Source organism: Molothrus ater, chromosome 3, assembly GCF_012460135.2.
Source record: "Molothrus ater isolate BHLD 08-10-18 breed brown headed cowbird chromosome 3, BPBGC_Mater_1.1, whole genome shotgun sequence".
NCBI classification, from domain to species: domain Eukaryota; kingdom Metazoa; phylum Chordata; class Aves; order Passeriformes; family Icteridae; genus Molothrus; species Molothrus ater.
Window position 1 is genome coordinate 27,762,890 of NC_050480.2, and position 23,454 is coordinate 27,786,343.

General features: G+C 42.0%; 1 protein-coding gene across 1 annotated transcript in view; it reads right to left on the bottom strand.

Moving 5' to 3' along the window:
- Positions 1 to 13,339: 13,339 nt before the first annotated feature.
- PLB1 (phospholipase B1) overlaps positions 13,340 to 23,454 on the bottom strand; it is a 77,803-nt gene continuing 67,688 nt past the window's right edge. The window contains exons 53-59 of the mRNA XM_054514462.1: positions 22,479 to 22,544; positions 21,823 to 21,917; positions 20,578 to 20,659; positions 19,173 to 19,277; positions 17,990 to 18,085; positions 14,459 to 14,533; positions 13,340 to 13,971 (exon numbers count right to left, since the gene is read on the bottom strand). Coding sequence (XP_054370437.1) covers positions 13,750 to 13,971; positions 14,459 to 14,533; positions 17,990 to 18,085; positions 19,173 to 19,277; positions 20,578 to 20,659; positions 21,823 to 21,917; positions 22,479 to 22,544 — 741 coding nt within the window. The 3' untranslated portion in view covers positions 13,340 to 13,749. The remainder of the gene's footprint in view (positions 13,972 to 14,458; positions 14,534 to 17,989; positions 18,086 to 19,172; positions 19,278 to 20,577; positions 20,660 to 21,822; positions 21,918 to 22,478; positions 22,545 to 23,454) is intronic.

The window sequence follows — 23,454 nt, forward strand, 5'->3', positions numbered from 1 at the left end:
CAAAAGAGAGCACAAAACCAGAGCCCTATCTCTGAGCCAAGGCAAACAGCTGACCTCTTGCTCTGTTTTTAAACTCAACCTGCCCCTCCCTGTCCCTGACCATAACTGGGCACAGCTGGGTGCTCACTGCTCGCCTCCAGCCGGGGGGAGGCTGAGGCAGCAAACAGAAAACATATGTGAACTACAGACCTTGCTAAATTAGCTGTATGCAGTATTTTTCATTCTTGATGTGGTGGCATTTTAGGCAGTGTTGGAGTGCTCACAGGGGTGCAGTTTCTTTGGCTAAAGCTTGCTTTTTGGCCATCTGAACTTAATTTATGCAGCTGTAGCAGATGTGCCATAGCCAGGGACACAGGGATAGCAGCAGGCAGTACCAGTACACCAGAGCAGTGTGATAGGCACAGCTCCTCAGTCATCAGTGGACATCTATATTGCTATCCTGAGTTTGACTCTTTGGTCTAAAATGAGCTACCCTCTTGAGTTTGGATTTTCCTGGCTACTTGTGGTTTTATTTATGTTTACCAATTCATCAGTGCTGCTTGCAAAAATAAGATAGCACTTACAAGCTATTCTCAAGAGAAGAAGCATTTTACATTCCGAGTTTTACTACAGCATTAGTACTAGAAGCAGAAATAAGGCATAAGTCAGTGTGTCTCCTTGCAGTAATGCTGCTTATTCCCTGCATAACTAACCTACAAGCGTGGAGGAATATTAAGTACCATGTAGGCCACTGATTTTCCTATTCATGCAAAACCTCTACTGCAAGTTTAAGCAATGCCTATACCTATCATGCAACAGAGTAAGCTGTGATGCAGTTTGCTTTTTCTTCATTAATGTAATTTGTTTCTATCCCTTCCTCAGCTCCTCCTTTTTTTTTTTTTTTTTTTTTTTGGTTAGCTTTCTTCTACAAACAAATCCAATTAGCTAAGATTGTGGATGGATTAAGATTTAAGACTCTACAGAGATGCCTGGATGGAAACCCTTTACGTTAGTTACTTCTTATTCAAAACCAAACAAGGATGGAGGGCAGCACCACATTTAACTTGGGGACTGGTGGGTGGAAACCACCAGATAATTAAAGATCTCTCTTTATCACCCTTGAAAAGGGAGGGTCAGATAAGGCAGAATATGACCCATTACCGCAAGGACAGGTATGTAGGTCACTGTGTCACATGGAAAGACACCGAGCAGAACCTGAGCAGCAGCCTGCACAGAGTGGCCCAGATCAAAGAAGAAATTGGGGACACCTTCACAAAGAGCTCTGCCCATGGATCAGGGAACAGCAAAACGAAGAAAAACACCATATCCAGCTCTCATCTCCCTCTGGAAAGACAAATGGTCATCTTGGCTGCTGTCAGGAGATAGCTGATGAAAGAAAAAAACCTTTAATGAAGAATTCCTGGGATTTTTTCAGGGCCAGAAATAGGGAGGGCAAACAGGTGCAGGGAGTATGCAGACAGCTGCATGTACAGCACAAGTGACTTCTGCTTGATCCCACTCTTCCTGGAGTTCTTTCATCCAGAAATCTGTCGAAGTGAGGAGAAGGGAACAAAGATTTCTCTCCTAAGGCATGGAACACAAATGAGGCAAATGGCAGGACTAATACAAATGTTTTCAGTCATTCATTTTTTGGGAACAGGTTAGGAGAGATCTGAATCCAGCTTCAACAGGGTGAGCTATCAACTAGTCTGCAGCTCTGGCTGAATAGCTGCGACTGCTCTTGGAAATAAAAGTTTCCAGCAGATAGACACCAATAAAGTCCACATGGTCAGCTAAAACTGATTGCATGAGAGAATGCTGGAGGACCAGCTACCCAGCAGGAGTCACTAAGGGTAGAAGTGCTGACAGTCACTTCTCCACTGCTTTCTAGTGATGACTGTTTAGATCCATATGACTCCAGGAAGCACCATGCTTGTCACCTGCCCAGCAGTTCCCTTGATTACACAGTGTTGCACAGCAATAGTATTTGACTTTTTCCCTGCATCAAGACCTGGGTATTTCAGGACACAGTATTTTAAATAACTGTTTATACAGTAACAGCTGGCTGCAATGAAGTCATCAAGTGTTTCTGAGGTTACTTAGTACTGCAGAAAAATCGAACAAGAATCTGCCTGAGTTCCATAAACATGGTCTTTGTCCCAAAGGGCGCCACAAAACCCATGAAAGTGGCAAGGGCTCAGCACTGCAGCAGAAGTTGCTTTGGGTGCTAGCAACCCAAATTTTGGCAGTCTTTGATCTAACCAGCTTGAATATTGGGGGAGAATCCTAACACTGCAAAAGCCTCTTTTATGATGAGGGTGATGAAACACTGGAGCAGGCTGCCTAGAGAAATGGTAGATGCCACACCCCTGGACACATCCAAGGTTGGGTTGGACAGGGCTCTGACCATCCTGATCTGGATGAAGATGTTTCTGGTCATTGCAAGGGTGTTTGGACTAGATGACCTTTAAAGGTCCCATCTAGCCCAAATATTCTGTGATCTCAATTGTATCAGCTATTCATTCTGCCCCCATCAGAAAGGTACCCTCTACTTCTGCTGCTACCACCTCTGAGCAGAATGCTGCCCGTTTATCAAGAATATCTGCCACCAACAGAGCTTATTGGAGGATAAGAGCTGTCTTGTTTGAATGCTGAGTTGGAAATGTATTTTGTTTTCATATTGTAGTAAATCTGAATGTTGCAACCCCCTGGAAAATAATTATTTAGGATTGATCATAATGGAGAAACAATGTTTTTTAGAATCTGCCGGTGGAGTTTTTGTGTCATTATGAAAACAAACATTTTATATGGAAGAAAGAAATTTATTTTTAAAAGTCTCCAAAAGTGAAAACAAGACACTTCACTACCATCAAAACTTTGCAAAACATTAATTTCTCTAGAACTGTGTTTTTTTACTGGCCTGCAATAGCTGTAATTGGGTATTGGTTTTCTGTCCAATTCTAATCAGTATAGCAATATCCAACAAGGTATGCAGAAAAATTATATCACATCATATGGGCAAAAATGTACTTATAATGTATTTGTAATGGCAAAAGAATGAGGTAGATAAATGTAGCTTACTCCAGGGGTGGTGGTATGAGAGATCTGAAAAAGGCTGGTGAGACCCAGGTGAGCCTATGCTAAAAGAACTGAAGGAAGAGCTGTATCATCAAAACTCTCCTAAGGAATAGTAGACAATATGAAAATATTAGATTAGGGGCAGAGTGGTCATTTTGAGCAACTTTGCATTTAAAATTGCCAAGCAAGCAGAAGGTTGAGAGAGACCAGGAACACAAAACCTGGGTTCCAGCATTAGCAAGTCAAATTGTGAACTGACATCAGGAACACAGTGATAATTATGTCATGAATTTCACAATATTTGGTGCAGTTTCCTACAGCTCTTGCTCCTGCAACTGTTTCCAGCCTTGAAAGTTTAGAAAGTATTAACCAAGCACTTTAAACCAAAAAAAAGGTAAATAAAAAACCACATCAAACTAATTATTAAAGTGCACCAAACTCTCAGGGTTTTCCAGCAGACAGCTCATGCTGTGTGATGGTCTGAGTCGAGCTGATAGTGCTGGCTGCTCAACTGGAGAAAATTTGATTTTCTTGAAGGGAAGGTGACTACGAGGGAGTATCTGTTTTTAAAGATAAGAGGCTAAAATACAGTGGCAGTGTGGTTGGTAGGAAGGAATAGCTGTCGTTTTCGTGTGGCTTTTTTTTGTCTGTATTAGAGATGGAGGTAGGAGAAAGACTAAAAGTGGACCCTAGTTTTCATGACAATCTTTACTTGCTCCCCATCTCTTTCATATATTTCTTACGTAGCACAACAGAAGCTTTTGGACACCTGGGAAATGGATCACTAACTGGGATATATATACACATATACATGTGTGTATATATTCATATTTATCTGTATATGTGTTTTGTAAATATCTGCAACCCTTTAGTCACCTTGGGCCTTGTAGGAAGCAAAAGCCACAACATGCAAGAGATACCAAAATAAGAATGTAGCTGCCACAAATCCATCTTTAATCCTCTTTTAATTACACGGGCCAGTGGGGCACTAACGCTGAGACAGCGTCGTGCTGCAGAGAGCTCCAGCAAGTGTAAAGGAAGCAGCAGCACCTGATGGTGCAGGACTCTACAGGACAGTGTGAAGTGAAGGCTGTAATTAGGAAACCACTTTATTGTGAAGCAGGCAGCCCAGTGAAAGCAGCTGATGAGACCAGCTGACTGCATCTGTACTGACAATAGCCTGCTAGCATCATTAATATCTGTCATTGTTTCCCCCCCCACCCCAGCTCATCTGTGAGTGCATAGAGTGAGGTAACCTCCCCACACCATAATGACCAAAATCCTCAGTGAATTGCTTTGCTAAGAACTGCCCTGCATTTCTGTGTTGTGATGGCCACTATGTCGGGTGTGGGGGGGAGGATTTCATCTCTGGGCTCACCTATGGCAAACAGCCAAGAAAGGATGGGTGCATCCTACTCCTGCTTCACACGTGCTCCCTCGTGTGTGAAGGACATGGAGCAAATACAGAAAATACAACTAGGCAGTGATAGATGCAAAGGAATAGACTATGCTCAATCCCAGCAGAATGATAACAAATGCAAGGCACTTCCACAGAGCCTTTCCTCAGTAAGCTTAAAATGCTCCTCACACGCCTCAGTGAATTCATCATTCCTGGCTCTTCTGAGAGGGGGTCAAAGTCCAATGACCTGTTGTCCTCTCATGAAGACTGGGGCAGAAGGAGAGAGCAAGGTGCTTCTTTGAGGCCTGACACACGTACAGAAAATGAGTCTGCTAACTTTCAGTGCTTAATTCTGAAAAAATTAGCTTATATGCCTCAAAAAGACCTTTGAAAATCCCTGACTGATCTGCTCCTTCCATCCTACCCCATACTCTTTTCCTCCATGAAGGTATTTTGTGCAGTTTAGCTTGGATAAGCTGACAGCTTCTCTGTGTATGCTGATAGACTAGCCCCCTGCTTTTCAGCTCAGCTGTTAGTGCAAGTGGAAATACATCCAGGAAGAAGTTTGCCCTTTTGCTGCCCTTGATACACCTAGACCGAGCCTACAGCACTTTGGGTCTCCAGAGCTCTCCATCTAGCAGCTCGTGAAAACGTTCTGAATTTACTACCCTTTTAACCAGCAAAGAAAATAAATCTTCCTTGCCATAAATGCTAATGTTGGTGCACTGAGAAATCCAAAGGGAGGCTGCAGAGGGAGAGAGAAACATTCCCCATGCAATGATTAAAGTGCCAGTTCATGAAAGCTGACGTCAGCGCATGCTTTCAGGGTGGCAGAGCACTTCGCATTTATCCTTTCCTTGTTTGTGCTCCATCTGGATGGGCTCCAGTGGAAAAAAAAACAGAGAGAAAAGGAGAAGCTAATGCCTTTCTAATACACTGCTGAATTCCTTTGGTTCCACACAGGGAGCAGGCTCTGAAACATCTAGATTCTGCCTGCCCAGTTCAGTGAGATAAAAGAAACCGAAGGCAGCTGGTGCTCGGGCCAAATGAAGTCATAATTAGATTGTCATAGCAAACAGTCAGCTGGGGCAGCTCAGAGGAAGACCAAAGGAGAGCACATAGGTAAATAACATCTTCTTAGGATTTGATAACTTGCAGGGATAGCCCTGTTTCCCATCAAGAAGATTCATCCCAACTCACTACTGCTTTCATATAAAGTTATGAAATTTCAAAACTCAAAATTAAGCTACACAAGTAAGCTACAGGTTTCTGCTAAATATGGTCTAGTGGGAAGACATCCAGGAGCAGTTCCCTAACTCCATGGTTGGGAGACAGGATAAGCATAGCCAGTACTAGGTTTCCTATTGAAGCAGATTTTCCTTCCCCAGGATAGAGCAGCACGGGGAGTGCCACAAATTCCCTCTTTCCATAACTTTTTTTTTTTATTTCTGAGCTGCTATTGGAGTCAGTGGGAAAGGCTTACCCAATCACTATGGTCACACACATGCTGCAACTGCTCCAACAACTACACTGCAGGGTTTCTTGCTGAAGATGGCTGCTGATAATTTGGTTTTAGAGCCACACACTGGTACTGTCGGGCAGCAGGGATGATGACTGTGCACGACAGTGGTTTTGGTCTGTGGTCACTCCCATAGCTAGCAAAATTACTTGGTACAGACAGATCATGTTGATAAACACAAGAGTAGCTTAGCAGTGAAGCTGCCTCTTAAACACTTTAAATAATAGCTTTGCATTTACTGGAACTATTCAAAAGAAACAACTTTTCTTTCTCCTCAGACATGCTGATGAGTGTTGGTTCCCATTCAAAGTCAGGATGGCAATATAAAAAAATCAAAAGGTTCCAAATCAGTCATATTTTTCAGCTGAAAAGTAAGTCAAAAGGCAGACATATTCTGCATTGCTGAATATTCTGAAACTAAAGAGCCTTTGAAATAACATTCTGAAATGAAAACTTGCACTTCAGGTCCAGTTTTCGCCATCATTTTTCTTTCATCAAGTAAAAAATGAAAGACAGACCAACAGCACAAGAAAAAAAATCGTCGTTTCATGAATCTAATTTCTTCTCAATAAGATCGACTTTTTTCTGTTCTGGAGGACACACCATCAATCATGTAAACAGATCTCTCATCCCTAAAAATCCCGACTCTTCCTACTCTACTCAGTGTGCAAGGATCCCTTCAGAGCTTGGTGCACCTTGCAGGCTGGAGGTGGAACCTGCAGCTAATTACTGGGTGTGGGAATGCAAGTGGGAGCACGATGGGAGGGAGGGCAGTGAATTTTCCCTGTGTCTCCCTTCCCCACCCCGGTACTCAGCGCCCCGGGTTCCACCGCAGCGCTGCCCAGTGTCTGTGTGTGTAAAGAGAGCATCGGGGCGGACCTGATCCCCAGAGTTGGCTGCTCCCCACCCCTCTCTCCCCGCTGGAACAAACTGCCAATATTTTGCCATATTTGCATTCAATCTATGGTGAAAGATAGGCATTAAGCTGGCACAGCCACAGTCTCTCTCTGTGTTAGTGATCGAGTGATAAGTTGAACAGTGGTTACACAACTGGGCTGTGTCTGTGGAGCCAGGACTGCTGGGTTTAATCTCCTGCTCAGTCACTGACTCATCACGTAGCCTGGAGAACATCATTTCATTTCACCTCTCTGCACATAAATTTCATCACCTTTAGTTGGGGGGGTAATAAGGCTCTCTCACAGGAATGTTAAGACACACAAATTACCCTCATGAATATTTGTAAAATTCTCCAGCTGATGCTTCGACAAAGGCAATGAGTTTTTTGTTGTTGAATAAGCAACAGTGAGGGGAATGTCCTAATTGTCAGGCTGGCTTATTTACTTACCTGGTACCAGAGATTTCTGGCAGCTGTGACAAAAGGATGTCTCAGGTAGGGGAAAGGGTGAAGAGATTGTTTGACTCCTGCAGTAGGAGCAGCAGCAGGAAAAGGTCAGCTCAAGCCATAAAAACAAGTACGTGATAGATAAATGTTATGTCAAAGGCCAAGTGGCATTTGTGGCATTTTCAGCTCAGATGCACAAGCAGCTTATGTAGATGACACAGTGATGCAATAGGTATGTCTAATCCTGTTATCAATGTTCCCCACAGTGCCATGTCATTTCTTCAGAGTACATGCTGAACTCTGGTTTTGGACTTTAGAAGCATTTAGATACCTGGAGTTCTGCTTTTGCACCTTCCCACAGGTGCCATTTCTCTTGCCTACAGTGAGGATCTCGGTGACTGTCCTCCACCTGAGGCTGTCTGGGAAGCACAGCCTGGGTATGTCAGCACCTCTGATCCCCAGAGGGTCTGGGATGAATCCTCAGGGACAGACATGATTCATGCAGTCACTCAGTTTGGCTGTGGGATGTTTAGTAGCTGCTGCAACCCAGGCCCTAGAGGCTGTACTTGCAGACAGACAAGGTTTCTGAGGGTTCCAAAGTCTGTGCTGAAGTAATATACAATGGTTGCTGAGAGAGCTAAGGAGAGAGACATCCTGGAAACTTTCAAAAGATGCACCCTTGATCTTTGTTGTCTAATCTATCCCAGTTGTGTCCTCCCCACTTACTCCTAACTCCTGTGTTTTTCTTTGATCTGAAAACTGATTCAGAGGATACCTGTGGGCAGCCTGGCAGGAGCAGGTAAATCCCTTGTGGGTGGAGCAGAGCTGCTGAACCAGGCAATTCCCGTGTCTTTAACCAGTGCAAGAACACAGAACGTATCTTCTGCCTCATCCACCCACTGTGAAGCCCTTACACAAGGCCCATCTTCCCTGCTGCTGTTGAACTGAACCACAGCTGAGCAACCCTGGCTGCTGCTTCACTTTGGGATTCTCTCCTATCACTACCTAAGCCCACTGGAGCCCTCAGGTGGTGCTTTCCATCACCTAAGCAACACCTAAGCCCTAGAGGGCTTTCCTCCATGGCTAGTTTTCAACACCAAAAGGAATTTTTATAAAATCTTTTATGGTTAAGATAGAGATACTTTGAAGGTAACATGCACATTTTCTTCACAGCCATAATAATTTTATACCAATGAGAAAGCACTCTTAGACATCTGGAAGCAGCTGGCTTCTTCAGCTGAAATTACTCACTTCAGGGTCAGCCCATGGATCAGTGGCAAGAATTCCTGACTGCCTCTCACAAAACCATGTCCCTGCAGCACCCCTAGTCCAAAGGGACTATTAAATCCTTCTTGTAGGGAAGCAGAAGGCCTGGAAATTAAAAGCATGCTACCACAGAAAAACATTCATGGATCCCGTGCTTCATCCAACAGAGAACATTTGCACACTTTCATACCCAACTTCTACAGATCCTGCTGAAGGCCTGCAATTAGGGAAAACCCATACAGTTCAGCAAGCAATGTTTTCTTAGTGAACTTAATGCAGTTATGACTTCATCATGAGTGACAGTTTCATAGATCATAGAAATGGAAAGACATAAGGAAACTTCCTATAGCCAGTAAGTAGTTCCAACCACCCTTTAAATAAGCTCACCCGTGTTTAATAGAATTTATTTTCTAAAACTGCTCAAGTCCTGTGTTTTTTCTGTCTTTTCCTTTGGGGTACTGTTCTCTCCAATGGTCACCACCAGAAAATTTTTTTGTTTCTGCTAGCATGGTCATAAAAAGCATCTAAAGTTAACAATTTTCAAAACAAGTATGAGAAATCTACCATTCTCAGAAAGATGGTGAAACATCTGATATCCACCAAAGTTAAGTGGTGGCAAGGACACTTAAATGGAAGATACTCAGCATGTGCTAAGTTAAAATGTGCCAGTCTTTCTTCCTCCTTCTTCCACCACCCCCTTTTTCAATACAGTCTCCTGGACTCCTGCTAGAGATGCCTCTCAGGTTCCTGGTTGAACAAATTAGTTTTAACACAATAATTCACAGAGCGTCCTTTCCTGTTGTGCTCAAAGATCTATGACACCCAGAAAATTTGTTTAAGTAATATATAAACTACTTTATGGAAAGATTTTTTTTTTTGTCCTGCTGGCCTCAAAATCCCAGATACCTTCCTTCTAAAAACAAAAGGGGGTGCTTGTGGGGGGAGAAGAGCAAACATTGCAAACCCATGATCCTCCAATAGCAAATTCTTTAAATTTTCCAGGAAGCATAAATCGCAAATATGAAGAGCTGTAAAAATCCAGAGCTTTTTCTTTCTTTAGGTGGAGTTGTTTCACCTCAGTGTTTTAACAAAATATCCCTGAAAGTAAGAAAACTCTTGCCCAGCTGTCCCAGGCTATCACATACTGCCTAGCTGTTAAAATGACATAATTTGTCATTAGCACATCTCACCACCTAGAAGGTGGTGGGAGGAAACATTTAGCAATCTGCAAAGCTGTGCAGAATTCTCTGCAGATGTTTTTTCTGAACTTTCCCTCTCTTCCTTAAGTTCACTGAGCACCTAAACTGGATTTTGGGGCAAACTGACCCTTGACCTTACAAAGCAGAATGCAGGCACTGTACCATGATGAGAGGAAGGTCCATCAGCAGTAAAAAAGAAGGCCAGAATTTAAACTCCAGAACTGCTGAAGCTCCAGGCAAATGTTTGCCAACACTTGTCAGGCTTCATCTCTTCCCTGTTTGAAGAACAGATTATTTCTCAGGACCAGGGAACAGTGTAATATTTACTCCAAGTGTCCTTCTCAACAACCTGAGCTGTTGGCCAGTACCCACAAAGGTCCTTTGGATAGTGACCACTCATGTGGGCTGAGCTGTGGCTCTTCTCCAGAGGAAGCATTCATAAAGCCTGTTTTCTCAGGGTGTTACAAAATCACAAAGAAGAGGTGCTTTTCAGTGGTCAGCAAGACCACCATTGGCCAAAGCAAAATCCTTGGCTAAAATGGCATCCAATTGATCCATTTTTTCATACAGATTTAAAGTTTCTTCTAAGTCTCTCCTTTTGTGCTTCAGTAGGCAATCTGTCTATTCAGCATCCGCTGAGGCATATAAGGCCATTTGAAACCAAGGGCATGTCCTTACAGAAAAAAAGGAGGAATGGACAACTGACAGATAAGATTACTTCCTGATTTAACATGACACTGAATGCAAAGTATCCAGACCTAAATTGGTTGTCATTCATTCCAGATCCATGTTACCTTAATAAGCATGGAGGGAACGCTCAGCAGTAACATCTTCACAGAAATGATTTTGCTTGTGGAACAGCTGCAAACTGCATGGTTCCTGATTTTTTTTTTTTAATGCCAGTGCATTTCACCACATACTTGAGTCTACAGAAGAAAGATGCCAGAAGATACTTCCATAGACTAAATAAAAACCTGCCAGTTCCTGTTCCAGCTCCTACTGTATTCGTGCATTAAAGATACACCAAAGCTACAGAAAGTAAGGGAAGTATCCTGTTGCATTAGCAGAACAAAGCTAATATAATTTAAGTTTGATGGTTTCCTGGTTTCCAAAAGCACCATTAAAGGCAGCATTCCTTGCAAGGCTAAATGCTGCAGGGAACTGCAGTCCACCATTCAAAAGCAGAATCACCCAGGCTCCTGCACAAGAATTATTTCCACTCTAGAATCCTTCAGGATAGTGAATGAGCTAAGAGCCATCTTTCCTCTCACTTCCCAATGGGCTACCCTTCTTATAATTTAAGTTTTAGAAGCTCAGAACAAAATTTAGCTTTCTAAGAGAGAAAAGGGGATGTTTAGTTCTAGCAGGGGGCAAAGCATGAAACCCAAGAAGCACATGTACCCATCTCAAGGCAGGACAAGCCTGATGTGAGAGACTGCAGCATTTTGTAACTCTAACTCATGCTCCAGGACTCCCATGCATGCACACATTATCTGGAAAGGTAAGTCAGTACTGAACTACTGTTCTTGAGTTTCCTTTGAAATACCTAATGCTGATGAAAGGTTCTGTAGAGAACTATTATCTTTTCACTTCTTCCCAAGCCAAGAGTTGTATGAGCAGTGGCTATCAAAGTTCCCAGTAGGGAAGACAACTCACAAGAACAGCATTTAGGGATGAGAGGAGATAGTAGCCTTTGGATATTTGCTCAGCTTCCTCACACATGAGGCTTAAGTTTTCCCAATGTGTCTGAGGCGTAGATGCTATGGAATACACTGAAGTCTTGTCTATTTGTTGGAGGTTGTGTTTGCTTCCATTTCCCAAGCTAAATAAATACCAGGTAGGTACTTAATGAGCCAATGCGTTAAGACAGGGACAGGAAGAGCAGCCTTGTGCTGCACTGGAACAAGATGCAACTGTCCTGGTTCACATTCTAAATTTATCCCCATTTTGTGATGCATGTAGAGCTCACAGACACTTTTATTTATGCAGGTAAATAAAAGTCCTGCTATTAACAGCCCTACCTTTGAGAGCAGATCAAAGAGGTGAGTGCAACTACATCCCCTGAAACCTGACTATGTAAGTTGTACTCTGCCCACCTCTTTTTATCTTAGCAAGGACACTGACAGAAGTGAAATGGAAGAAGTCTGAACACCTTCTGCATGCAAAATAATAAATTCAGGGAACCCAGAACACTTTCTTCTGGGAAACATTATAATTTTCTACTCGTTTGCATTTCTGGAGTGGAAACATAGTACACATTACAAAAAATTGCACCAGTGCAAACCTCACTTTGGCTTCAATAAAATTAATAAGGTTATGTATTTAACATAGGAAATAAGAAAGATATTGGGAAACAAGATCATGCGGATCTTGTGAAGAACCTTTTGTACTCATAGATCATATGAATTGGCCTGCAGGTTTAAAACAAGGAAAGTCTAATTTCCAAAAAGGATGGTTTCTGAACTCCTGATTAGAATTTAAAGAACAAAACAAAACAAAAGGTGAAAAACAATTTTGCAAGCTCTGCTGTGGATAATAACCAGGGAGTCTCCAGCCTGGGAGACCTGAACACAAAGGTCCTATGAGAAGGGTTAAGCCCAAGCTAGCTTGCAGGTACCACATTTTTGTTTAGACCCCTTACTAGATACTAGTGAAGAAATTCATCACAAAAAGACTCATTCTGAAACCAGCTCTCATACAGGGGAGGACAGGAGGACACAGGACTGTCCTGGGCTATTTAGCCCTGGAGGAAAAGTGACAGATACAGACCAGCCCCAGACCCAGTCCCAGATGGAAGGAGCCTGGGGTCCAAGGCAGTGCAGAGTTATTCTATCTGTGCTGCCCAGCACTGCACCAGGGATACCATGTGGATCCAAGTTGTTCAGAAACCAGTTTAAAGATGTTTCCATGGCATTGTACTTGCCCATGTAGAATCACTGCAGCACCTTCAACACAATGGTCTTGCTGGAATATAACATGAGAAATTGCAGCTGCTGTTCATCTCACTAACACCTTCCTACTGGGGAATACCAGGTTGCAATCACTGACGTGTCTCTAACATTTTAAATGGAGGTTTAGAAGAGAAAAGGACAGATGCACAATTAAGAAGCCAAGATGCATGAACAGGTGTTCTTGCTTTGTGCAATTGAGTAATATTCATGAAACAGAGAATTGGACCCCAGAATGAAAAAGCTTTTAACATTTTGTCCTGGTTTCAGCTGGGATAGAGTTAATATTTTTCATAATAGCTGGTTCAGTGCTGTGTTTAGGATTTTGTATGAAAATAATATTGATAACAAATCAATATTTTAGTTGTTGCTAAGTAGTGCTTACTCTAAACCAAGGACTTTCCAGTTTCCTGTGCTCTGTCAGCACCAGAAGCTGGGAGTGAGCATGGCCAGGATAGCTGACCTGAGCTGGCCAAAGGGACATTCCATGCCATAGAAAATCATGCTTACTATATAGAGTGGGAGAAGAAGTCCAGGAGGGGTTGATTGCTGTTCAAGGACAGGCTGGGCATCAGTCAGAAGGCAATGAGCAATTGTAGCATGCAGCACTAGTTTTTCTTGAGTTTTATTCCTTTCTCTTTTTTTGTTACTTCCCAGTTCATTTCAATTATTATTATTACATTTTACTTTTCAGTTATTAAAACTTTTCTTATCTCAATCCATGGGGTTTACCTTCTTCCAGTTCTCCTCTCGTCCCAGTGGGGGAGGACTGAGTGAGCAGGTGTGTGGTACTTAGTTGCATGCTGGCATGAAACCACAGCATTACTTTGAACTTCATCCTCCACCTGACTGGTCCACAGAAGATAACTCTAAAATATATTACTGATCAATGTTATTTGGCACAAAAATCCCTGGGCAACCAAGAAGCTTCATTCATATCCAACAGGTTCTTTTTCTGCTACTCTCTGTGTCACAGCAGAGAGCAGCCTCTTCAGAGAAAGATGTTTGTTCCACTTGTGTTACAGAGGGGTTGTTTTAATGTTGTTTTCTGTGTGAGCCTTACGTTGGTGCTTCTTGGTTCTTCTTCGTGACACAACCCAGCCAAGTAAAGAACCCACCAGGACCCCAGCTACTGCAGTCACAATGACAGCCCAGTAGGGGACCAAAGATTCTGTGCTCTCCAAGTTGACATCTGAATTTCCAAATCCACTATTTCTTCGTGTGAAAAGAAAAGGTTTCTCCTACAAAGGGAGAGCAAAGGCTTTATTGACCACAGATCACTCAATGGGCAGTATTCCAACAATTTGACTCTGCCCCTTCTCAGAGAGAAATGGTAGATATTTAGACAATCAGCTGGTTTTGCCTTCTCTCTATCTTAGCCCAAACACTCTCCAGCTCTATTGTCTGAAAATTCCCAGAAGACAAAAAAGAAGCCACCTCGGCATCATGAGTGGTGGCATCACTTCCTAATTTGCTTGCTGCAAACAAGCAAATGGAAATACACAGACTCATTAGAACTAGCTTTAATGAAAGGCTTTCCATTGCAGTGAGAATAAAGCTTTTTGTCTTAAATCTTAAGTAGATTCCCCTGTCTGTAACAAAACAGGAAAATATATTTTAGCTATTTGAAACCTTCACAGAGATACTCTTTTAAAGAGCTCTAGCAGTGTGAAGAAAGGAGAAAAAATAGAGGTAATTAATGGAGAGAGCACCTTGACCTTTACTTACAGGGTTTGGACACCTGAGTTTTGATCTGTCATGGGTAAAGTTGTTGTAAGTCTGCTTTTCACCAACTGGCTCCAGCTGAAGAAGAGAAAAACAATGTTAAACTTAATGATGAATCTTTTTCTTCTCAGACTCTCTTGATTCAGACAGTTACTACTTCTTATCCAATTTTTGCTGCTCACAGGAACAAAGAAGTGTGGTAGAAGGAGCAGAGGAAAGTTTGCAAACATTTTAACAGTTGTGAACTGAAGACATTGAGAATCTGATGTACTGGCTGCAGAATAACTCCTGCAGAAGCAAGGAATAGGATAAGAGTTTCTTCCTTTTGCATTGCTCTGAATACAATGCATTTTAAATGTTCAGCTAAAGCAAAGTGGTTCACTATTACACCCAGTTCTGCCATGTACTTGTCTCAAATGGCAATGGAAAGGAAAGGAAAAAACCTACATGACAGACGTTAGATATATTACTTAGCACATTACTTACAGAAAGGTGCCTAGGTGTCACGGTGATGGGAGTTACTTCAGAAATGACAGAGCTACAGAGAGAGGATGGGACACAGCTAACCTTTTCAGTCTGCACTCAGACAAGAAATTCCCTGGGAATTTTAGCTGAATTTTCACAATCTTGCAAGAAGCAAGTTACACAGAGCTTTTTATATTATCAGTTGGCAGCTAAGTTGCAATAGTTGACCATAGGCTCACCCTGAGCCCATTTCCAACCCAACATAAAATGTGTCCAGGCTAATAGCAGGCAGCTGTGCTTGGCTTGCAGTGCACATACCACTGGTTGCCATAGTAAAGCTAACAAGTAGAGGCTTGCTCAGTCATGTTAACTGAAGTGTTTACAACTGTTGTATGGACATGCCTGAAGTAATGACTACAAGATTGGTCCATAGAGAACTGCAAAGTTGTCATCCAGCACTTCTGGGAATACATCACAGAGGAAGGCTGTTGCTTCTGCTATTGTCCATACAGGCATTTACTGTCCTCAAGGGATTAAAGTGTCAGCTGCATGCTGAAGAGAAACAATAGAGCAACAAGACCCACACAACACGGAAAAAAAAAATTATCCAGAAGATTTTCATATGGAAACACTGAGAATACTTTCTCTCTCTTGTTCATTTTTAATAAAAAAAAATTAAAAAACAAAAAGAAGCCAGCAAAGACTGAAAAATAAAAAGATATGAAACACTGAAAATATAACGAGGGAAGAGAAGATTAGAAGCAAAACAGGATGCCAAGTTTTGCTGACTGTTGTAGGGTCCTGATGGACTCTTTTGTGACTCCTAATCACTTGGCCCACCCACCAGCTAATGCAGTGAAGACTGAATTTGGTAGTTTTTTTGTACCTTAAAGGGAACAGCTCTATTATTTGTACGATGTGTGGCTCCTATCTTGCAGCATTCTGCCTGAGGTGTAACTGGTTATTTGTAGATAATTGTAATTCTTCCCATGCCAGGGCACTTGGTATGGATTCTGGCACAGAGCCCAGACAAAAGATGATAAAATGCAAAATTCTGTAACCACCCATGCTTACTTCATCTCTATGCAATCTGTTCTTCAGGAGCATTAGCTTCTGGGCTTAGAAGATTACAGTATCCTCAAGTCCATGAGCATACAGGACAAGTTCTGGAAGAAACCCACAGCTCCTCTAGAGCATGTAGCAAGCATGGAGCAGAACACACACCAAACACTGTGTCTCTTCACCTCGGCCCAACACCTGACAAGGTGGGTTTGGGACCAGTGGAAACCCCATAAGACTACAGAGTCCTCTGACCTCAGAGAGCAGGAGCACATTTGGTTTTGCACAAAGCCAAAACAGCAAAGAACATTATGGCAAGGGAGAGACTGTAAGCCATCCCAGTCCCTGCATACCCACACAGTGGCCAGGCACAGTCTGGCCCTTTATGTGCACTGACAAGAATCCGTGTCATTTGGCCCTAAGCCTGCAGCCTGCCGAGCTTTTCAGGGAACAGGGAAACAATACAGCCTTACAGTAAGCTTGCACAGCCTTGCCGTACAAGGACTGCAAGGGAAAAGCAGGGATGTGTTACAAGAACTAGATTTAAATAGTAAACAGTAATGTCTGCAGTTGGCATAGACCAACAGATCTCTAAGGGAGGGAATAGTTGTGCTTTGCATCAGTAAGAACCTGATCCCTGCCACCCAGTAGAAAGCTTTGTGTCAATCCATATATGCGTAGGAAATGAGTGACAGTCTGGACAGAAAAAAAAAACTCTGGTGGCATAGGAAAAAAGACTGATGGTGATTCAGGAATGAGTAATGGCCAATAGGAATACCACATGGCAACAGAAACCCAATTTAAGACCGCCATATGCCCAGGTACTGTCCCTTATTTTTTTCTTGAAACCCTCAGCCATGCTCAATTTGAATTTTTCTACATTTGCCTGGGGTTTCTGGCCCACCATTAGCCCTGTTTGAGCTATGAAGGAGAATGAAGCCTACCAGCCTGCTGTCATCTGGAGTCCCAGACAGGGAAACCTGATGGAAAACAGGCAGATTTGCTGTGCGTGCACAAATCAATTACTCCTAGCAAGTGCTTGCATAGTACATTCTATAATCCTGGACCTACAGCTCATATGCTATGCTGGGCAGCTGCACAGATTCCTGGCCTCCATTTTCCAGTCCTTATTTTCAAGCTCATTCTGGGGTATCCTCTAAGTTTCTTATCTTGCTCAAACTTTTACTTGGATGGAAAAGAAATTCCCCTCCATTTATGTTTGTTTCTTGTGCAAACCAGGATGTAGGATTTCTGCTACCACAATGTATTTGGTGTTTATAAGACAAGGGGAGGAAATGTTGCTGTGGCATAAAAATGCCTAGTATTCCTTCCAATGTGGGGAAATATTTCTGAAAGCAACTTTGACCTTGGAGTTACCAAGTTTGTCATGTACCCCTGACACCTTCTTCCAAGACTATTCTAAAGCTATTAATTTTCCCCAAAATGACAGATGGAATGTGATTACAAGCATCTTAAGTTTGATTTCAGCCCCCTATTAGTTTCAGAGACTCTACTAAAACTGCCTCAGATACAAGAGTGGGTGGTACAACATGTCCACACTATTAATGGCAGCAAAAATTCAGTCACATATAGGTTTTCCTAATAAATATAACAGAATTCAGTGAAGAAGGGCAAGATCATTGAACAGACATTTTCAGCAAACCTACAGAACTGAATGTTTAACTAGGATGACTTTTTGTTTTAATGCAAGTTATTTACCAAATCAGAAAGGAAATTTTTTTTCTTACATTACGACTCTTTAGAATTCCCATTTTGAATGAGCAAAGACTTACACTCTTTCATGCAATATGATCACTTGGGATTACATTCCTAAGCAATGCAGAGTGAGAAGAACCTCAGAGTTGAGCAACCCCCTCTTGCTAGGATATCAATTTTATGTCTTGCTTACTCTTTTGTTTCAGACACCTTTCTCATGATCTTTTGTAGATACTGCTACCACAAACACATAGTTGTAACTAAGTTTGTTGGATCTAAGTTGTAACCCCTTACCATATTGTTCCAGAGAGCCATGGCCATCTCAGCATAGCCTCTTACACTGAAATGAGAGCAGTCTGCAGCAAAGAAACTCATATCTGGCTTGCTAGTCTGCAATAAAAGCAAAAATTAATTGCCAGCAAATTTCAATCTTTGAGATCTGACATATTATATCCAATAGTGTATTGTACTTGATATACCCACTTCACACTTTTGGTACCTTCCTAAAGGCATTATGCTCATGTTTTCACACTAGAAATAAACTTAGGTGCTCCAAAGTATGGGCTGATTACTGCACCTTGAGACCTTCTGTGTAATGCCACCTGCTCAACTTCACACAAAAATTTTCATAACAAAACTAAACTTACCATTAAGCCAACAGTCACAGCTGTTACACGGACCCTGCCATTGACCCACATTCCATTTTTTACAGAACTGAAAGAAAAGTGCTTATTATTGCTTTTTAAACTTCTGTGACTCAGACTTAGAACATTTCAAGTGTTGAAATTTCTGCTGAATTTCAGATAACAAAAAAAAAAAAATGGTGGGAATATCCAGCTGTGGTAAATGTCTCTCTTAGGGGGAATTTGCCTCATCACTACCTGTATGGTGAGCATTGGTCGACCTTTTAGGCCGACAGGAAAAAAATGGGGATGGTATGAAAAAAGTATCGGTACTATGCAAAACTGGGTTGTTTTGATGAGGATCCATGCTGGATATTTGTATCCTTAACTACACGGCATACATAATGCTAAGGCTGGAGAAAAGAAGGAGAATCAGTGTTTGGTTTCAAAGGCTGCTTCCTGTTGCCATGCTTGGATGAGTCAGAGATTCAAGTGCTGGTCTCCATTTGAAGAAAACCTGAACACATTCCATAACCTAAATCGGGAAACTGTGGTGAATGCTAACCAACCTCCTCAACAAGGGAAGCAACATGCAGTTCAGAAGAAGTAGAGGGTGCCTTGTTTATGGGTGCATTCTATGAATGTTTCCTAAACCCATTTTGATTCACAGGCAGCACTGTGAATCTTCTTGTGAGACTTCCCGTCTTCTCCTCCCTCGCTCTTAGCACGGATTCCACGCTGTGCCACTAGACTGTGCAGAGAGGAGAAAACACAGTCTTGTGGCACAGATCTTACTGGCTTAAGAGAAATGAAATACTGGCCCTTGCATAATGGGAAAGCAAAGCGGGACTCACACTATCCAGGGGCAGCAAGGTGTTCCGGAAGAACGGCTGGATGACAGCAGCAAAGTCCTGCCGCTGTTCGTACCGACCGCTGTTGATCAGCTGCAAGGCTTCAGCCTGCGGGTGGTGTAATCAGTGGAAACACAGGAGTTACTTGCAAGGCTCATCCTACATTTGTCAGCTAGCAGCAACATGCAGATTAAACATCTTTCAGTGTAGGAAGCTATAAATCATTAGTGTAAATCCAGCTAAATGCAATAAAGTAGTCAAGAAAATGGCTAAGAAAATAATTTGGTTCATGAGATTTTCATGAGGAAAATGCACAGAAGCTGGATTAATTCAAACAAAAAAAAAAAGTTAAAAATATAAAGTTACTAATTAAAACAAAAAAAACAAAAAAAAAAAGTTCAAACCTTACTCATAGAAACCAAAACTGCACAATTGCAATGAGATTAAAATTTGCAGAAAAGTATAAAAATACGGAACAAGGTCAACATTTTTAGAAGTGACAAATGAGTTCAGAATGCCAACATGAGGCTGAAGTGCACTTGGTTTTTCAGGAAGGTGTGCTTGAATGAAAATACTACTTAAACACTGAAAAATTACCTGCCACTTTCAAAAATTATGGCCACAGACATTCATACAAATAAAAAAGCCCATCTCATTGTAACTTGCCATCTTATGGATATAAATGCTAATGCTCCTGGTCATATCTCAAAACATTCCTAATCCCTCTTCCTTAGTTAAGGAAAATGACCCCTCTAGTAGGCTTATACAAGCATTACCAAGGGTGAATTTTTTGAGCTTTGTCAGATTCATTGCCAGAGCCAGAATGGAGAACATTATGTTATCTGATACAGTGATTCCTGTATTCATAAGAAAATCGATGGAAAAAGCTTCTGCTCCAATAGCTATTTATAGCCTCTGTTAATTTTGAGTGAATCTTACGCCTGAGGCTATGAAAAGTTACTCTCAGATAGCAAGCTGGCCCATGGTTGGTTTAGTTAATTTCTTCTGCTAAGAGTAACCACAAAACAGCTGATGCAAGATCATTTGTCACTCTTGCAGTGACATGTTAATTCATGTGAGCTACTCATTGGACTCATAACAGACAAACACATATCAACAAAGCAGCCATCATTCCTAAATCTTTTTTGGCTGTTGAAACAGCAGCTGGAAAGAGAATTGGTCTCCATCTGCATCCAGCTCAGAACTGAGGTCACATCAGAAGGCAGTGTGGAAAGTCTTGCACTGCTACTAACTGGTTAGCTGGGTATGGTTTTGATTAGGCTGTAGCCAAGCTGTTTCCCAGTTATCCCTCTCTGTACTGCTGAGAGTATGCATGACAGGAAGGGCAGTGAGGGAAGCAATATGGAGACACAAGTGAAGATGACCATTTACAGAATCAATGCATTACCTGAAAATCTCTGTTGACTCTCTTAATTTCTTGTAATTCAGAAGAATTTTCCTCTGGGTTTAAGAAACATGGGCACACTTTCCTTCAATGAAAGAAATACTAGAATTAAAAGCCAGTCTAGAATAGTTTATTCACAGTTCTTCAGCACTGTGTCCGCTTCAAGAAGCTCAGGATAGCTGCTCAAAGCTCACATGCAGAAGGGAGAGCCACCTTCTTGGTGGCTTAGAAATGGACAAATGCTTCACAAAAGAAAAAATTCTACTGAATTACTTTTCAAAATGAACACCTACCACAGGCAGAAAGAGCTGCAGGATCTGCAATTCTTGAGTCAAATGCGAAAAAATTGTTTAGTGTGCCACACATCAGCAGGAAATCACACGTGTTAGAATAACAAGAAAACCCACTCTATGAATGGGCTTACAGCAGAGTTTCAGACATCTGGGAGTGTAAAGTTAGAAAAGATAAATTTTTCATGTCGTCTGAGTCCTTGCACCACTCTGTTTTATTATGGTACCTTCATAACAAGAGGTAATAACTTGTGCTTCACAGAAATTCATCTTCTAAGAATGTGCTTGGAATGAATATGAAGACATTGAGCAAGACCAGCAATTCATTATTTTCCCTTCCAGTGTGTTCCTGTAGTTAATCACTTGTATTTTTAAAAATCTGTGCCTAACTTAATTGGAATTCATTTGGCATCACCTTGCAACTACTGGTCTTTGTTATACCTTTCCCTGCAAGACTAAAGAGCCTTTTCACATCCATTCTGATGCCTTTAAAGACACTGCTGCTTTCTAAAACAAGTCTTTCAACCTTCTTTGAGTGAAGATTTTGGTCTCCTTCATTAGGTGCGAGGAGCAGTTCCTGGCTGTGCTCTGCTGCATGTAGCCCAGCCTGCACCAGAGGTAACACAGCGCTGGATACAAGGAGAGGAATCAGGGGTGTCAGCCTGTGTTGCTGACCAGCAGATGGCTGGGTAAAAAAAGCCTTCAAAGTTCAGCAATCATATGTTTACTTGTGCTGTGTCATGCTGCCTTACAGCTGAGAAGTGAGAATTCTGCTATCTACAAGTGCAGGCTTTTTAGCTGAAGTATTGCAAGAAGTAATAGAAAGCTGATGGGTGCATCAGGTAAAGGAGACAATGCACATAGCTTGGAAAGCTCAGTGTGGATATCCTGCTGTAGAAATTGAGACTAAGCCAAAAAAATATCACTTTATAGGCAAAGAGCTGTTTTGCTCACTTACTTTGCTGCCAAGGCACACTCTGAAGAGCTTGCTGCGATTTGACGCAGTCCAGAGAACTCCAGCATCTCCACCACGTTGATAAAGACTCTTGGGAGCTGTGAGGATTATAATAACCAGACATGCAGACACGTTACAAATAACAGAACATGATACCACTACAAAGAGCAAGGAGTGCCATCCGTAGGTCAGGGAGTCAGTGCAAACTGCACTGCCTGCAGCCAATGGCATGTGCAAGGATGATGGATAAAAGGAGGGGGAGGCAGGGAGATAGACAGTGGATGTCAGCCAAAAGAATTCCAGCAGCTAGTACAAACTAGCTGAAATGCTGCTTCGCTCCCTGGGACATTTCCATTTGCTCTAGGGTAAATGAAACTGTTCATGGCTGGTTTAGCCATGAAAACTGGCTGTAGGGTCATGGTATGTTTGGTCCACAGCATAAATATTGTCAAACAGACAGTTTTTATGAAACTGCAGCTCTCTTTCTCAGGGCATTAGCTAGTACAGTCATTGAAATGCAGCACTGAAGAACAGTCTGACTCCAGCTATTTGAAAGATGACCTTGTATGAAACATAATCACTGACAGTCTATCAGAGGTGAGAAAAACATCAGTGTACTTGCCAGGAACATAGCTTGCTAGGGTATCTTAAAAGCTTACCTCCTCATAGAAAATATCCAGAGTGTCCTGAAGGTGCTTTACATACTTTTGCACTGAATAGGTTTCCTATTAAAATTTAAAAAAAAAAAATTAAAAACTGAGTCCGTCTTTTTCAGGAACCAACAATGTGATCTCTGAGAAGCTATACCAACTTGGTGCTCCTTTTTTCTTTTGTTGGCAGATATATTTCCAGATCAAGAAGTTTACTGGCACATGTACAGAGGTTATATAGTGCTTATGTTTTTATACCATTAATATATTCCTCTGATCTCTGTAGAAAATCCTGAGGTATCTTGGCAGAGCCTTTCCCTGAAAATGACCATATTGACCACATTTTTGGATTTTGGGTTGTTTTTTATGGGACCCAGAGCAGACTGATTTGCCTTATGAACAGAAGATTTTTTTTCAAACTGCCTATCTGGAGAAACTGATATGAAGGCAGTCAGACCCCACAAAGCCCATAAGCAAAACAACTTTGTGACTGTAGCTATAGAGGGGAAGCTGTGGGGATAAAGGCTCCAGGCAGCAGCCTGTAAAGGAAAGAGCAAAACAGAGAACAGTGCCTGGTCATTTCAACAAGCTGGGGTACAGACCCCCAGTCTGTGCCACACAAACAGTTTCAGAAGGAATGACCACTGACAGCTAATGACATGTTTTTCACTATAAACTGATGTTACTATTTTGGGTCTCATTCTGAAGCAAGAATTGGGCATCCTCAGTAATTATTGTGTGGGGATGTTTTCCAGAAAACTTCACTTGTGTCCCCTCACATGCCTGAGACACCACACTGATTACTTTGTCCAGTTAAGCAGGTAGAGCTCTTCAGCTTAATCTTTGTGTTTTGTTCAACATGAGCAGGTTCCTAGTACTCAAATAATGCATTTCTCCAGAACTGCAGTGCCCCTGCATTAAAAGCTGTGCACTTGTTTCTGATACAATGAAGATGAAAGGGGCAGGACTTCTAAGTGCTTTTTAA